Raw genomic sequence first — 18,378 nt, 5'->3', positions numbered from 1 at the left:
CGTTACCGCCTCATGCTGTCATCCACTCGATTTCACCATCCGATGTTCTTCAAGGGTTTTGTTACCACTGAAGTTGGCTTCCTCGTTCTTTCTTTACCCATCTGTCTCTCTGCCCTCCTCACCTTCCTCCTTGCCATCCCCAGCTCTGCAAGAGTAAAGGAGTAAAGACCTGGTTGGTCCTGTTCTTCCTACAGCCCTGACTGGCCCTTGATGCCAACAGCTGAGGCTCAGAACATTCAGAGACAAATGGAAAGGTCAACCAGGTGCAAGCAACTATGTGGGGGTCTCTCCGACTTCCTTAATTTGAGTCCCACTCCTTTCTCTCCCTCCTAGAAGCGTTTTACTTCTTAAAACCTCATGTACTTTTTTTTTTTATGCCAAATGCTGTTTATTGAAGGAGGGAAGAGGTCTTAAATAGAGGCTTACAGCCCAGTGGGAGAACCCCGGAGGGCAGAAGTTCGCTACAGATGTTTTACAATCTTGCATCTAAGCTGTTAATGCCCATTATGCAGGATACACAGATAAGGAACTTAAGCATTCAGGAAGGTGGAACCCATCAGGGAATTAGCATAGGGAGGATATCAAGGTCAAGGTCAGCAAGCAAGGCAACAGTTACCCAAAACAGAGGCCAGGGCCCTACAGGTCCCTCTTTTACTAAAATATGAGCTTCTGACTTAGGTTGCGTGGGACGTAAGTGGGTCGTCAGTGGGTCACCTTACCCGTCATGGAGATGTCTGCCCAGGCCACACAGGTGCTCTGTCTTAGGTTGATGAGCACCCCCAGGAATTACCCATCTCTGAATACTCATTATCATACAGGCTCAATCGTGTGTGAGCTGCAGAGTTAACTGCTGCCAAAGATCTCAAAGTGGCACTGGGCTTGCAATCTGTGTGTTCAACACAGAAAAGACCAACAGAGATCCTATCCCACCCATAGCCAGTAGGCTAAAGGCAACTGAGCCATTCCCTTCCTTAACGAGCCTTACTGCAAATTGGAGTCTTAAAGTGGCTTTAAGGTATAGCCCTTGCCAAAGAATGTTTGTTTTTAACTAAGATCAAAATCCCAAACTGAGTGCAACTTTATACACTCTTCTCTGCACAACCTGTAATCCATGGGGGACATCTGTGAGGTTGACCAGGCAACTGAAGCAAGAATGTATCCCCCTAATCCAGGTAAACCAGCTGTCCACCTCTCCTCAAAGGAATGTGTTCACTCCCTTGTCTACCATCTAACCTTTTCTCATCTACCCAGGACCAGAGAAAGAATGAGAAGGCTGGCCTCAAACTCAGAGCCGTCCCCCTGCATCAGCCCTGAGTCCTGAGATTACTCAGTGTGTCCACCATCACACGGCTTTACAGGAAATATGCATGTAGTTATTTGAGATGGTGTAGTTATTTGAGATGAGCTTTGGTTGTTGAAAGAATTTGGGAGTAGATGCCAGGCATGTGTGGGGCATGGCCATCTCCTCTGTGGTTTCCCATCCAGTCATCAACATTTGCTTTGTTGATGACTGTTGTAAAAGGCAAAAATCTGACGCCTGCTTCCTGATAAACTGACGGGTCTGGGATCCATTCTTCTCCTGCCACCTTCACGTGACTGGAGAACTCATTCAGTAATTTCTCATTCACTTCTCTGTGGCGCTGCTGCGTCCCACCCTCCCTTTGCATTCTACCAAAGCTGTGAAGGAAAGAAACTGAACCAGCAGAAAACGACCTGGAAATGCCACTGAAATTTCCAAATATGGCTTCAGTTTCAGCTGAAAATAGTGCCAGGACTTTTGATTTATGTAGAAATGTCTTCTGTCCCTGGCAGTCTTTAAGAGTGGCCAGGTACTTGAGAGCTTTCCAAAGCATCGCCTCAAGGGAGTTGGCACTCCCTCTGCTGGCTGGAGAGCGGTACTGTGTAAACTAGGCTGATCTGAGCTGTGCTCTCAGGGCTGGCATGAGCAGAGCTGAGCACACGCTAACCCACAGTCAAGGCTGCCTCACAGACCACTGATACATGCTGAGAAAGTGGCTTGTAGGAGGTCCCTGCAGCTGGAACAGGCCTAGAAAGGGGGAATAGTAGAAACTGCAGTTTTAAGCAACCTCCTTAACTAGTATGCAAATGACTATTTTCTTCAGGTAAAAAGAATTATGAGTTAATTTTAAATTGTAATAGCAAGAACTCTCAGCCTTTAGAATCATGGTGACATGCCTGAGGCAGCTGCTAACACACTAGCCAATTAGCACTAGCTAATGCACTGGGTACCTGGCAAATGCCTAAGAGCTGCGTCTTGTGTTCCTATGTTACATGAAGCAAAAGTAGAAAAAGTAATAACCTACACACACACACACATTCATTGTTGGGTTACAAACTGCAAATAGGAGATTAACTGTAAATTTTACTAAATAGCTAACAGTATTTTTTAAATCCAGAACCTAGGCAGGCTATGGGATCAGGCTAGAAACCTGGAATTAAATCCACATGTTTACACTTAATTGATTTCAAAAAAAGAACCCCAGTATGACATGGTGAGGAAGGGCGGTTTCTTCAATAATGCTGTTGGGATCACTGGATATCCACATGCAAAAGAGGAAAGATTTGCAATCTGACAAGGTGTTAAGATGCAAAACATACAAAGGAACTCAAGTGGAAGAAAACAGTGGATAACTGGGGAGCTGGGTGTGGTCGTGCACCCTGGTAAGACCAATACTTGAACTCAGGCGTCTGAGGCAGGAGGATCACTGTGAGAGCTCTACAGCAAGAGCCCATCCAAAAAATAAAGTGCAGTCTATACACGGATGAACCAATAGATGCTAGATAAAGTGCCAGGAGCCAGGCTCGAGGCTCAAGGCTCTTGCTGCAAGCCTCGGGATCTGAATGTGGTCTCCAGAACCTACGTGGTAGGAGAAGTGACTCCTGGAAGTTGTCATCCGATTTCTACGTGTGTGCCGTAGCGTGCTGGAGGACACACACACATAAGCCAGTGTGTTCAACAAAGGCAAATAGAGCTCGGTGGCAGAGAGCCTGCCTCCTAGAACAGGGGTACAAAGTGCCTGGATGACATCTCTGAAAGTGCAAACAGATAGATGAATGGATTTTCATCTAATCAATCATCCGGGAAATGCAAATTAAAAACCCCGTGAGATGTCACCTCACTGCCTCTTAGAATAGCTCACACCGAGGGACTGTGGTGCACACACCTTTCATCCCAACACTTGGGATCTCGTGCCTTTGCGCCCAGTATTTGAGCGGCGCCCATGCCTTTAATCTCAGCACTATGGAGGTGGAGGCAGGAAGTGATATGGCTGGGCAGGAGGAGACAGGAGCTCAGACTGTGCGCTGAGGAGTTGGTGAGGTGAGAGGTGGCTGTGGCTTGTTCCTTTGTCTTTCTGATCTTTCAGCATTTACCCTCATGTCTGGCTCCGGGTTTTTATTAAGACCAATATAGGATTTGAGCTACACATGGTGTCATGTAGTCCAGGCTAGCCTCAAATTCAATTTGCAGCTGGGGATGACCTTGAACTCCCGATCCTCCTGCCTTCCTTGTAGAAGAGCACCACTGGGCCCTATCTTAGTTCTTTCTCTTGTTACCCCCCTCCCCCAGCCAATACCTGTAATGAGCAAATGCCAGAGTCTTACCCAGACCATTGTCATCTGCCCTCTAGGCAAAGTACTGGAGCACTAATGCCCACGAGATCGAAGGCACAGTGTTCGACCGCGATGGCAAGGCTGTGCACCGGCTGTTTGGAAAATGGCATGAGAGCATCTACTGTGGCGGGGCCTCCTCTTCCACATGTGTCTGGAGAGCAAGTGAGTGTCCGCCAGGTCCTAGGCATGGACTGGATGAGTGTCTGGGTCAGGGCAGGGGAGCTGGGAGGGGTGAGTGCTACTCCATAGCTCTAGGCTACCCCCTGCTTGTTAGCAGGTTAGCAGTACTGGCCCATCTGTCCAGTCCTGGTCATGCTTACAGTAGCATCTTAGTTTGACTGCTAGGTTCTGCTCTGGGTTCTCAGGACCTCAGAAAGGAGCTGCTGTCAATCCAAGGGTGGCCTGGAGGGTTCTTGGGTTCCCGTCCCACATGGGAGTATGACAAGCCCTGTCGGAATGCCTGTGAAATGCAAGAGTCATTCTTGAGCAAAGATGAAGAGGAAAGTGTCACTAGAAAAACAGTGACCTGGGCTTCCCAAAGCATGCAGGATCCTCCAGTTGGCCCAACCCCAGAAGCCACACTGCATCCCAGAAGATACAGCCCCTGGAGAAGCTGTGCCAAGAAGGCTATGGAAGCCCAGCCTCCCAGCAACACTTTAATCTTCTGACTGAAAAGTCAGAGTCCTTTTATTAAACCTCTGTCTAGTCTGGTTAAGGGAAGGAGAGAAAGGTTGGGGGTTGGGGTTGGGAGGGAGGGAAAAGAAAAACCACTCCATTCATCATTTAAGCCATGGGGCTGCATGCCATGATTTAATACTGAGTTGAAAGGCAATGGCTTCCTGTTGTTATCTCCACAGCCTACTCATGTCAGAGACACGGGTCCTCGGGAAACATTATGCTACACGTGTTTCCTCCCATGTGTGAAGATGATTGTCACAACTCGGTATCAGGTCACCTCATAGCTGAATGCCAAGCAGGGGGAAAAGGGAGGACTAGAGAGCTTTTGATCTTGCATCTCCCTTTCCTCAAGAATGAAGCATTTCCCAGGATTGCCAGCCAGTGTGTCCTAACAGCACATCAGCCTGAAGTGGGTCCCAGCCCATCCCCATGCCAAGTGTGGGTAACAAGGAAGGCTCAGTTCACCCAAACTTGGGCTTGTGTTCCATGAGGACGAGATGGGACCGTAGGGCCAGCGGTGTCTCTTTGTCAATTGCAGCCACGTCTTCCTCCATCCCAAAGGTTGCCGTGGAACCAGAACGCCTTCCTAGCTTTGAGGCAAATAGCAGACTGTTCACATGGACAGTCTCTCGTTTGCTGAAAGCTGCCCATGGATCACTGTTGCATTTGGCGATAACACAGCTTCATGGAATTAAATAAATGCAACAAAAGAATGCAACACATTTTTGTGTCATTAAACACATGTTCCACAGCATAAACAAATGTAATACATCCACAACATTTCTTCCTATTTGCCTAAATAAAAATAAAAGATTTTTAACTTTAACATAGTAAAACTATTTGCAATAAAAATAGTTATCAAGTAAGAATTACATTTACAATATCTAGTCCATTTGTATTTAGCAAATTCAGATAAAATACTCCACTATCTATCTATCTTAGTGATTCTAAAATTTTATACCTAATTTAATTTCTATCATAAACTAAGGAAAACTGTAACTCTAACTGTTTAGTCTTTAACTCCATCAAAGACCCCAGAAGGATGTAATATTACCTAATAACAGAGACATCTGGCTGCCTGGACAGTCACCCAAAGTTCCTCTGCGATGTTGGGGCATCCATCTTCAGCCTATTAGGCCTAGAATAACTGGCGGACTTTTCAGTGAAGCAGAAAATGTGAAGGACTGTCCCACCTTATATTGGCAAAGTTTGTCAGTCACTTTCCTCTATGTCCTGTGGAATATCTGGCAGACTCTTCTGTGAAGAAGGAATTTTGAAGGACTGTTTAGCCTTGCAAAGTTCAACAATCTTTTTCTTGTGTTTTCACCACAATGAAAGCAAACTCCATATGGAGTTTCTTTGATGCCCATCATCCTTTTATGAACTAAATTAGTAGCTGCAGGGAGCTGTGTGTCTCATTGTCATGAAAAACCTTAGGTTATTAAACATCTTAAATGCCACATTCTGTAGGTCTTTGAAGTGTTTGAAAATCATCTATCTGTCTAAAATACACCTGTTTAACCTTGAAAATATGCCTAATGTGACTATAAGTTTGATTATTATAGATTAACTACTAACCTAATTTCTTATACAGTGCATTTTTAAATGAGCTGCATAAGCACAGTACCCCCAAACAAGAGTAAAAACATATATCCAATATAACAAAAATAACTTTAAATTTGTAACAATATAGCAAAATCCATGCCAGTGCAAAATATCTGAGATTAATAGTTGCCTTTTATCCTATTTTCTTATTTTCCCCTAAATGATAACAAACATCCATAACCTACCAAATAATACCCACTCACCCTATCTCTTGGGAATGTGGGCATTGTGCTTTCCAGACTGCTTCCTGTTGTCTGTGGGCAAAGGCATTTTTAGGGGTCTGTGAGACAATTGAGATAATGGCCATGTACTGGGAAGACCAGTGGTAACCTTTGTTGATATATATCACCTGTCAAGATTCAGGAGGTCTCCATGATCAAACCTGATCCATATCCACCCTGAAAGAATCCACAGCCTCTCCTTTCCTGTGGAAATAAAAGCAAAACGCCTTCTCCAAAGCAATATATTTTTTGAGTTCCATTTTAAAGTTGAGGCATTCTTAAAATGTCTAGGCTGCTTTATTTCATCAGTCCCTCTTTGAATTCCACGTCTCTTAGCAGCTGTCATTTGCTTATCAGCAATCAACAAATTTAAGGTCAGTACAGCAACATACAGGATCCAGACTCCCTGTGTATTTTTTTATCTTTATGTGGCTTATTCTTTTATATTATTTTTACTGTCTCCTTAAAGATTTATCATTTCTAAACTGTTTTTTCTATGACTGTCTACATCCTTTTTCTTTCTCTCTTAAACCTATGCACATTGTAAAACACACTGGAACCTGTTTAGAGTTTTGTTTGTTTTTTTTTAATCTGGACCTCTTTTACTGGATATCTCTAGTCTTTTTTGAACCACGTAAGCCTTTAAACTGCTAAGTGGCATGGCTAGGACCTCCACCGTGGCTTTAACAGCTGGTTCCACCAGCTTCCCAGGTCCCTGAAAGCCAAGCCTTAAGCTTGCTGTCTGGTTGAGTTGGTCAAGAACTGCATTCAACCCCCAGAGTTCTAGAATTCAATGCTTGCACTACACCAGGCATTTTTTACCTAGGCACTTTTTTTTTTTAACTTACTGGCTGCTCAAGGGCTTGCTGTAAGGCAGAAACTCTTAAAGGAGCCACGTCCTTTTGTTTTGTTTTGTTTTTGTTTTTCAGCTTTCTAAGGCCCTACATGGAAATTCGGGTCTCATGTTGGAGCAACAAAATGTAGTTGGGTTTTGCTTTTTGTTGTTGTTGTTGTTGTTTGTTTGTTTGTTTTTGTTTTTTTTACTCTTAGCTCTTTGGGGGCCCACCACTCAGCTCAGCTCCCAAATAAATACATGGCAATATATTCTTACTTATGAATGCCTGGCAGTAACTTGGCTTGTTTCTAGCCAGCTTTTCTTAGCTTAAATTATCACACTTACCTTTTGCCTCTGGGCTTTTACCTTTCTCTATTCTGTATACCTTTCTTTACTTCTTACTCCGTAGCTGGCTGTGTGGTTGTGTGGCTATCTCCTGGCATTCTCCTCTCCATCTCCTCTTCTTGATCCCCCTCCTTTCTCCTCATTTATTCTCTCTGCCTGCCAGCCCCACCTCTTCCTCTCTCCTCCCTAGCTATTGGCTGTTCAGCTCTTTATTAGACCAATCAGGTGTTTTAGACAGGCACAGTAACACAGCTTCACAGAGTTAAACAAATGTAAAATAAAGGGATGCAACACATGTTTGCATCATCAAACAGATGTTCTACAGCATAAACGAATGTAACACATCTTCAACAAAGTCGGTCTGTGGCAGCGTTCAGGGAGGACGTTTCTATGTGGGTGTGTGACCAGCAAGTGTTAGGACTGTCTGGGAATCCCCCTAGTCTGCATTGGCTCTCACTGGTGTACACCTGATTCTTAGCTGAGATCAAAGTTAGGCCAAAGTAGAACCCTGTGTTCTAACACCGGGGTGTGAGATTTTAGGGGCTGAGACTTGGCCAAATGAAAGGCGATGGGGGAAGGAAAGAACATCGTGTTCTGATAGCCCTTGGGGAGTTCAGCACTGTGAGCTGCTGTGGAGTTCTGGGGAGTTCGGCATCTCTGCGTGATCATGGGTCTTCTGCGGCGGGAGTTGGCTAGTTAAGCAAAGGCCTGGTGGGTTTATTTTTTAAAACTGTGTGTGTGTGTGTGTGTGTGTGTGTGTGTGTGTGTGTGTGTGATGTTATGAGTGCAGGGCTATGCATGCCACCGTGGGAATGTGGAAGTCAAGGGGACAACTTTGTGGAGTCAGTTCTCTCCACCATGTAGGTTCTGAGCTTAGCTCCTTATCTTGGAGCGGCATCTCACTGGGCCCCTGGTGTGTGTATTTGAATAACACATTCTGTGATTGCTCAGACAGTACAGATGCTCCTCAGCGCTGAATAAATTCACTAAAGGACCAAGGCAAAGAGACCATATCCCTGGGATAGAAAACTCAGGCAGGAAAATCTGTAGAGAAATGCTCGGTGGCTGCTTGTTGGTCAGAATATTTTAATAGAAATGGAACAGTTCAGAGTCAGAGATGAAAAGGGTGAAGGAATTTAACTAACAGGAATGAATTGCAAATGAGAGCGGGCTGTTTGTCTCTCTTTCAGATCCCATGCCGAAAGGCTACGAGCAGTATTACGGTTTCACACAGTTTGCGTTAGAGTTAAATGAAATGGATCCATTGTCAAGGTCTTTATTACCACCCACCGACACTCGGTTTAGACCAGATCAAAGGTAAGGGTTTTTTCAAAGAGCTTTCTTTCCAGAGACATTTAAAACCATCTACAAAAAGTGGTATGCATAACAGCCTGGCTACCCGGAGCCTGTGGTGGGAATTACCATCAGGTGTACAGGGACAAAGTGGAGGCTTGAAACATCTGTCTCTGAGGGGCTGGAGCCTGTGCTTCCATCCTCCTGTGGGGCGTCCTCCACACATCTGTGGGGCCCCATTTCTATTGAAATGCAGAAAAGAGGGGAGGGCTATTTTGAAGAATTTCACTGTGTAGTAATAAGGAATTTAATGTTTATTTGAAACAGTGAAAGTACCCAGCTCTCCTAACCCTCCAGTTGAAATGATTATAGTAAGTTGTATGGTCTGTGACAAGGTTTTTCCCCTTTCCCAGCCTCATTTTCCTACTCTGGAAGACAGAAAGAAGAATCTCCCCCAAGCCTTTTGTAATTGAGACTCAAAATCTAAGGGCCACATGAAAGGAAAGATTGCTATGTTCGATTTAACTGTTTTTTTAAGCCTTAAATACAAGTATATAACCAAATTCAAAGCCAATTGATCAACATAAATCTGTATTTACAATCTTATACTATGGATTTGGTCTAGAAATCAGTAAGACGTCACTAAGTAGGGAGAAGATGGAATTGGGGAAATGAACAGTTCATGGATAAGAGGCTCAGATATTCCTTAAACATGGAGAGAAATTCAGTTTTGCTTATAATATTTTGAAATGCTAATTTATTTATTTATTTATTTATTTATTTATTTATTACACTTGATCTTAGCCAAAAAGCCAAGAAGCAATTATTTTTTATTATTCATTTATTTATTTATTTATTTTTTGAGACAGGGTTTCTCTGTGTAGCTTTGCGCCTTTCCTGGAACTCACTCTGTAGACCAGGCTGGCCTCGAACTCACAGAGATCCACCTGCCTCTGCCTCCCGAGTGCTGGGATTAAAGGCGGTGGTGGCGCATGCCTTTAAAATGCTAATTTTTAAATCCAGATGAAAACAGCATCATTGCCTTAGATTGGCCAATAAAGCAAAACAAAACACTGGTATTCGTGGCTACTGGCCACTCCCCCAGCCACATGACTGCATTTGCGCTGGCAAAATGATTAGTCATCCCTCATGTCCTGTGTAATCCATGTGCTGCGTGATCACACAATCTGCGCATGCGTGCCGTAAGCCCATATGCGCATGTGCAGGGGGATCCATAAGAGGCGGACACGGGCCCCTCCCTTTCCTCTTCTCCTCCTCCCCTCTCTGCACTTGTCTTCCACAGACCTGGTCACACTATCTTTTGTTCCTCCCCTCTCCTTCTGATAAAACTCTTGAAAGTGAGTTTTGTTGTGCCTCGTGACTTTGCCTCGCTGAGTAAAAGCACTTATTAAAGCCAACAACTACCTGTGGCTGGCGACAACATGCTATAATATAAATAAATATATAATATAAAAAAGGGGCAATATAAATTGCTTCAATTCCTTTTAAAGTGTAGTTTTATAATATATCAATTACAGACTCACTCTTTTGTCCAACACTCCTAAGTCTAGAAGTTCCTTGCACAGATACACTTTCTTATGTGTAAATGGTGGTTGTCCAAAGTCATTCATTCCAACATTAAATGTAACACAAAAATAGTAGGAACAATCCAATGTCTACATGTAGAGCATGTTTGAAATACGTACACAAAATGGAATACTATACAGCTATTAAAAATGAAGGTGTCTGGGCACTACTGTGAAAAGTTCTCTGAGACATGTTAAGTAAAAGGTAAAGTAAAGCAGTCTTGCCACCATTTATGCCCTTAAAGTGGAATAAGAATCTCTGTATTTGTATTAAAAAACATGTACCCAAGAAATGAAAGTGTGGAGTTCCCTGTCATGGGAGGCTGAGGGAAATAGAAAGCTGGCTCAGGTTTCTCTGGATAGAGTTTTTGAACCCTGCAAAGATCACCCATCCACAGAATTTTGATCTTCTTCTGGCCCAGAATACTACATCATGGGCTGAAGAAGGGCCAGCCTTGGGCAGAGAAGTGGTTGGTTGTTGTTTTTCAGCGACTGTTCCTTGCTCTCTCCCCACAATGCCCAGGCTTCTAGAAGAAGGGAACATAGAGGAAGCTGAGGTGCAGAAGCAGAGGATCGAGCAGCTGCAGAGGGAGCGGAGGCGGGTCTTGGAGGAAAACAGCTTGGAGCACCAGCCCCGGTTTTTCAGGTTTGTGCATGGGGGGAGGGGGCCCTGAGGGGTCCTGCGGACCTTCTAGATGCTGGTCGGACAGCAGACAAATGGCATCTGCATGAGAGTCACTGTCCTGAAACAGGATTGGTGTTGCTCCCTCCCTTGGCTCAGCAGTGCCGCCACCGAGTTTCTCAGTCAACCCCTGTAGAAGGACACTGTCAGAGCTGCTCCTCACACCCGCCATCTTGTTACATCTGTAACTGAGGCTGGTTGCTGGCATGGCTGGATTTTACATGACAGGCTGTTGATGACTGCCCTACCATAGAATTCAAAGTACCTATGCCTAGAATCGCAGTTCCGATGCGTTTGTGCATCTGATTGATCTTTTAAAATAACTTTTTGGAGCTGGGTGGCTTGTAATCATACTCATAATCCCAGCATGAGGGAGGGGATGAGGCAAGAAGATTGGTAAGAGTGTGAGGCTAGCCTGGGCTATAGTGTGAAACCCTGTCTATAGATAGACAGACAGATGGACGGACGGATTGATAGACAAGACAGATTAATAGATGGATAGATAGACGGATGGATGGACGGACAGACAGACATACAGACAGATTGATAAATAGATGGCTAGATATATAGACAGGGAGACAGCTAGATGACTTGTTGAGAGGGTCTTGTTTACAATGTACGTAAAATTGTAAAAGGGCTGTGAGCAATTGTAACCCTTACCCTCTCCCGTCCTTATTTTAACTGAGGAGAAACAGAGGCCCAGAGAATAGAGGGGATTGAAGAAGGACCCAGTGGAATCTTCCAGATGGGGCCACGCCTTTCCTGACAGCCTGGCCAGTACTCTGTATGGGTTAGGGATTTGTGGCAGCAGCTTATGTAGAGAATGCACACTCCTGGTAGGTCTGCTCCTGACCTACAGCCAGTGGTTTACTGATGTTTGGGGCAGGTCTGGTTTCATTTGTCAGTCTGGGCAACAGACGCAGTTTCCAGAAGGCTGTAGGGACTAATCCTAGCAGCAGGAAAATGTCTGTCTTTTAAAATATTGAGAATGTCAGTCCTGTTGGCACAGACATATAATCCTACCACTCTGGAGACTGAGACAAGAAGATTGCAAGTTCAAGGCCAGCCTAGGCAAGTTAAGAATGACAACAAAATCAAAACCCTGCCTCTAAAAAGGATTAGAATGGCACCCAGAACATATGCTTTATTCCTAGTGGAGTTAATGGCAGCATAACTGCCCGTCAGCAGGGCAATGCTGAGATGAACTGTCATCCATCCCCACAAGGGGTATCACTCCACTGTTTAAAAAGGAGTGGGAAACCCCCATCACCGAGGTCACCAAGTTGGCCTATAAAGAGCAGATGGTAGATGTTGCTGGCTGGGCAGGCGGTAAGGCCTCCGCAGTCCCTTACTCCAGCTGTTCATCAGGGAAGTAACCATAGATAATATTTAAAGAAATGGGCAGGCTGTGTTCTAATCCAACAGTATTTCGAAGGTGTGCATGTGGCTTGGTGGGAGAGTAGTTAGCATGCCTGAGGCCTTAGACTTGACCCCTAGCATTCCAGACACAAACGCTCTGGAGGCCGCCTTGGGTCTGCGGGCCTTAGTTTGCTGACTTACCCTGGAAGAGTGAAGATGGATGGTCCACATCTTCCTGTGTGGATGGAAACCATCTCCAGTATAGACTGTGGGGTGTAATGGAGAGGATGGCGCACTGCCCAGCGCTGTGGAAGGGAGAGAAGGCCGTGGGGGGGGGGCGTGCAGGAGCCTCCTCTGGCAGAATGAAGCTGACATCAGTGCCTCGGGAGCCCACACAGGCTGGGAGGCAGGGCTGACCGAAAATGCTAGGCTTTGTGTCCTGAGCGCCTTTTGAGTGTGGCTCTGTGTAGCAGGTTTGGTTGTCTTTTCCCAGAGAAGTAAACCAAAAGTTCCCGCTCCAAACTGTTGTGGTGTCCAGTTCCAGTTCCTTTTTTTGGTTTGTTCTCTTTTTGGCTTTTTGCTAACTTAAGTTTACTTTGATCAACCTAGTGGATTGTGCAGTATTTAGTCATTCCCAGTGTGGTGGCTGTCAGCCTAGCTTTGTTTGATGTACAGCACACAGAGAGAGGACGGACGGACAGACGGGGACACACACACACACACACACACACACACACACACACACAGAGAGAGAGAGAGGGAGGGAGGGAGGGAGGGAGGGAGGGAGGGAGAGATGTTCTCTCAGAATCACCACCTTCCCAGCCTCCAGACTTAAGAACTTAAATATCAGAAGTAAAAAATGGCTGCCAGCCTGCAGACCCCACTCTGATACCCGATCCCCAAACAGCAGGAATAGTGGATGTGTCTGGAATGATGGTGGGAAGCAGGGGAAGGAGGGGAAGGGAGGGTATGATAGCAGAGTCTTCAAGAAACTGTCTCATCTCTCACAGGAAATCCAGCGACGACTCTTGGGTGAGCAACGGGACCTACCTGGAACTGAGGAAGGACCTTGGCTTTTCCAGACTGGACCATCCCGTCTTGTGGTGAAAAAGCAAAGAGCGATGTGTTAGTGTACGTCCCTCACATCTGCTTCTGGAAGCAGCGCACACTCGTGTCTGTACGTCTAAAAGATAGTATCTAGAATGATCACTTGTGCTTAGCTTAGCAGTGTAAGTACTGAAGTATGTATTTTCTTCAGTAAGTTTCTTTACAATTTCAAGTATTATCATGATTGTTTATATGAATGTAGAACACCTCGGTATTTCCTTTTATATATAAACTATTTAATAAAAATGAAAGATTGAATGTTAATTCGTGGGTTTAAAGAAAATGAAGCTTTAACACTAATTTCCCAAAGGTAAGGGGGAAAATTAAATGTATGCCTTATAAAATCACACTGGAGAAAACAGCTATCTCCCAGGTGCATTAAGAAATAAGAACACCCGGGGTTGCTCGCCCGTGCACCAGCTATCCAGGTTTAATTGGTAGCTGGGATATCTTTCTGCCTCAGACAGCTCTTGAATTGCTCATACAGAACAATCTGCTGGTGCTGAAGTACCAAGACCATTTTCGTTTGCATTTTAGTGGTTAAGGCGTCTGTGTGAGGTTAGTGGGATGCATATTTTTTTATGTGAGGTGGGCATTGCCCGTTTGGAAGGGGAAGCCTTCCCTCCCTGTGGTTCTGTTGCCTTATATACAACACTAACCCCCCAACCCACCCACCCACCCACACTTGCTTAGATTAATCAGAGAGATCTCCAATAATTCAGTGTCCTGATGGCATCCCAGGGAGGCAGAAGGCATTTCATTTTTTCTCAGTGAGAGCTGAATCCTTAACAATTTAAGAAACTGCTTTCAGCTTCCTGCCCCACCCTGGCTCACAAGCCCTCCTTATGGCCCCTATTTCAGATGGAAAGTCTCCATGTAGTACAAGACATACAGTAAACAGCCTGCAGCAGTGTGACCTTCTGACATGTTAGTGCAGTCATGGTGGGTTGAAATAACCAGCACATCCTTCTTCCATGTGGCTTTGGTGTTATCTACCTCTTACTAAGATCTGTACTCTCAACCGTGTGTAGACATTTGACCATCTGCCTTAGAGACAAGCATCAAGCATTTCACTTCTTCTGTGTCGTCCTGAGAAAGCTGCAAAGGTTTTACCTCTCTCCTCTACTCTCTTCTAGCTTATAATACTCTGACATCTGCATCTGTCTCAGATAGGAGCTACCAAAACGAAGCGGTTGTTCTTGTAAATGTCTTACTTCACGTTATGATAATAGAATGTGTGCAGTAGCTGAACTGTGTTATCTGAACAAGTCTGACTTCTGCCCAGAGCACATTGAAACCAAAGCCTGATTGCTGAGCCTTTGACTTGCATGTCTGTAATGATTCTGTGAAGTATTGTGTGTAATGGTAGGGTAAAGAGATTTCTAGAGAAAGAATTTGAGGGGGCCAGTAAGATCGGCTCAGCAGGTAAAGGCACTTACTCTACAAGCCTGGCAGCCTTAGTCCAATTCCCAGGACCCACATAGAAGGTGGAAGGAGAGAACCAACCCCACAGAGCTGACGTGTGTCATACCAAGTAGCCGACTGGACAGCGCAGAGTTTTCACAATGGAGTGTTGAAAGTGAATCAGTAGTCTCTGGAGTCTTCAAGTGACTGTCATTTTAAACAACTCATTAAATATTGGTTCATTTATTCCATTTTATGGAGACATCAAGATGAACACAGTGGGAACCTCATTTCCATTTCTAAGCAGCTGGATGACACAGCCCGATTCTTTAGTTCCCATTTTTCTTCCGTTCCTTTTAAAGCATTATCCACATTCTGCTCACAGACTTGAGGAAGTGGGCTGTAGATTTAACGGCTCTCAGTGGGGAAACAAATCTGGTGTACACAATGTGAGTGTAAATGTGGAATTTTAGTAATATTGACTGTTAAATAGGCTTGCTCCAGAGGCTGGCTCAAAGGAGAAGAAAGAAAACAACAAAAACCAAAACAAACAAACAAAAGAAAAATACCACCGGAATAGATGCCACTTTGTGGTACCACTTATTTGAAAATTCTCTTAGATTTTCTCGTGGTGTGATTCCTAGCTTTATTTTTGGAATCCCATGAACAGCTGACCCAAATGTCACCTCTGTAGTCACCTTATTTGAATCAGAGACAGGAATGAACAAAATATGTTCCAGAACCATATGTAAATTCTCTCAGTCCCTGCCCGTGTCTGGATGAGGGCTTTCCGGCATGCAGTTGGTCTGGAGGTACAGCCTTGGTATTTAAATTTTAACTCTCTGCAGGAGGGAGGAGGCTGCTGCATTCCTTCCATCCTGTCTAGCACGCCCTTCCACCAACCTTGTGTAGGACTTGCATATTTTATAAGGAAAACAGAACTATGGTGTTGTTTGAGAAGAACTAAGGTAAAGGTTAAGTCTCTGGACTCTTAACTTTCTCAAATCCATAATACCAATCCCTGCTCCATTTGACATTCCTGTTTCGGCCTCTCTCATTCTAATGATCCTAGTTCAAGTTTATGATGAGTTACAGATGTTCTCTTGCTGTAGAACCTTCTGCTAACCACGCACTGCACCTCACGTGTTCCTCTTTTTAGTGCCCAAATTGCAACACATTCTTAAGGAATGAGCATCTTCAGGATAACAAAGGAAGAGGGCCAGTTTCTTCCACAGGTCCTTGGGTACTTAAAGGATGGTATTTCCCCTCCTCAAAGGTGGTAATAAAAGCCTCAGTGCAGTTCACATCCTGATGCTAGGATGCTTCTGGTACTCACTAAAGAGATCAGTTCCCCGCCCAGACCCCAGGGGGAGTCTGGTACTAAGTAAATAGATGCAGTTCGCTTCCAAGGCACTAGGGTGATTCTGGTACTAACTAAACAGATGTGGGGCATCTCTGAGACACTAAGGAAAGTCTGGTACTCACTAAACAAATGCAGTGCATCTCTGAGACACCAGGGGGAGTCTGGTACTCACTAAACAGATACTGTACATCTTAGACTGGTGGTGGTGGTGGTGATGGTGGGGTTCTTGTACTAAATAGACAGAGGTTAACTTTAGGATATAAATGCAGTTACTTACTAAGTAGCAAGAATGCCTCAGCAGTCCCCTAGTCTTCCAGTGCATCTGGGGGCTTCCTGAAGGAAAAGTACACAAACTAAATTTTTTAATGTTTACTTCATTTAGGCTAAATGTTTTCCTCAGATCCTATTTTTAACTACTTCCAGTAAATCATTTGCTCAGCCTTCTAGCACAGTCCTTCATCTGTACTTGCCAGAGTCAATTTGTGATGAGATATTTTATTCTACCCTTAAAGATGTCAAGCCAAAAATAGAGGTAAGGGTTACTTTGCTTTTTAATGTAGGCTGACTGTGCACGACAAGCTCTGATGGACTGTGGCTATTAGAGACTGTCCTCTTAGCTACCAATAAGAGCAGTGAGTTGCTCTCGTGATCTTAGGAATAGCAGCTACAGTGTGTGGGCAGAATTTATCTGAATGTCTTTAGTTTTGATATCAACATCAGCATAAATCTATTTTTGCTAGCAGATTAAAGCTGTTTTCACGTGTTCAATTTTCTGTGTTGTATCGATCTGTGACTGAGTATTTATCTTTCTCTGTTGAAAACCTACATATTGAACAAGTATCTGCAAATCATGGTGGGCTACAGTGCAAGTCTGTTTTAAAGACCAGTTTTAGGGGATGCAGCAATCAGAAATGACTCATTTATTCCATTCATAATTTTTTTTTTTAAATCTTCCTCTGTTGCCTCCAGAGGATATGCTTCTGGGGGGAAAATTGATACTTGTAAATCTTCTGCGTAACCATTTGTAAAGGCTGAGTCGTACCTTGCTGCCCACACCTGTTCGGCTTCCCAGAAGCCCCTTCAATTTGTTGTCTCCCTACCTGAGTGGCTCAGTGACTGAGAATAAAGACTATACCAACGGCCACCTTTGTCTTTGCTTTCCTGGTTGTGGGCAGTTGATGGAAGGGGACAGCAAGATCTTCTTCAAGTCTGTCTAGAGGAATACACCTGCTCATCTAAAGTGACAGATCCTGAGATACTGAACTTGGGAAACACTGTAGTCTTCACCCCACGTTTCCCAGTCATCCTCAGCTATTAGAATAGTCACTAGGAGCTCCGGGGAGGTCACCTCTAGTCCCAGGATCCCTGCTCTGCTCACTTCCTGTGCTATGGAAATAGCATTTCCTGTGTGTCACAACATGAAAGGGAAGCATGCTGAATTACACCTGTGCCGTCACACAGACAGTGACTGATCCATCTTCCCTATCCAAGTCACGTCCCTGAGCATTCATGGGACTTCATTTGGTTCAAGGTGGTATGTCCCAGCATCCTTCAGAATAATGTGTTGCTAAAGGAAATCTGAAGAGCATCCTCAACTTTGTAAGATACTGGCCACTGTTTGCTCATGATGGTATTAAAGCATAAAGATGCCAACAATTAAGGAGACAGTTTGGAGGAATACATACACACCAAGTGATTAGTTTACAATTTTAGCCATGTTCTCATTATCCCCATAAAATACTAGTGACAGTGTAGTTCCCTGTCATCAGTAATGAGCAAGCCAGGACCGTATCCCCAGCTGGCGTTCTTCTCATACACTGCATAGCAGACGTCCTTCCAGGGAACACAGTCCAACCCAAGCCAGTCAAGAGAAGTAGATGGAAGGTTCAGAGCAAGTGTGAAGCATGGAGGATTAACAAGGAAGGAAGTCATTACTGCCTCAGTGGCAGCTAGAGCTCCCAAAATGGAGACATCATCAGAAGTGTGGTTTTGAGGTATATGCCACTTTGCCAGACAACCCAGAACAGTCTAGAAGAGCTATCCCTGCCTGGGTCTCAAACCAACCATTTGTATAATGTTTTTAATGAGCTAAAAAAAAAAAGGCTCCTTAATTGCCATCATTTAAAATCATAGACCAGGAAAGATACGTTAATTAAGAGCAGGTGGTGGTGGCACACACCTTTAATCCCAGCATTTGGGAGGCAGAGGCAGGCGGATCTCTGTGAGTTCGAGGCCAGTCTGGGCTACAGAGCGAGTTCCAGGATGGG

General features: G+C 44.5%; 2 protein-coding genes across 6 annotated transcripts in view; one reads left to right on the top strand and one right to left on the bottom strand.

Annotated features, from left to right (window-relative positions):
• The window catches only part of Osbpl3 (oxysterol binding protein like 3), a 185,966-nt gene extending 168,711 nt beyond the window's left edge, over positions 1–17,255 (top strand). Inside the window, 4 exon segments of the mRNA XM_028892641.2 lie at positions 3,651–3,795; positions 8,508–8,634; positions 10,720–10,842; positions 13,248–17,255. Coding sequence (XP_028748474.1) covers positions 3,651–3,795; positions 8,508–8,634; positions 10,720–10,842; positions 13,248–13,344 — 492 coding nt within the window. The 3' untranslated portion in view covers positions 13,345–17,255.
• The window catches only part of LOC119086172 (MAGUK p55 subfamily member 6-like), a 563,311-nt gene that overhangs the window by 321,752 nt on the left and 223,181 nt on the right, over positions 1–18,378 (bottom strand). The gene's annotated exons all lie outside the window — the stretch shown is intronic.

This window comes from Peromyscus leucopus, chromosome 3 (genome assembly GCF_004664715.2).
Source record: "Peromyscus leucopus breed LL Stock chromosome 3, UCI_PerLeu_2.1, whole genome shotgun sequence".
NCBI classification, from domain to species: domain Eukaryota; kingdom Metazoa; phylum Chordata; class Mammalia; order Rodentia; family Cricetidae; genus Peromyscus; species Peromyscus leucopus.
This window is presented reverse-complemented; position numbering and strand designations above follow the sequence as displayed.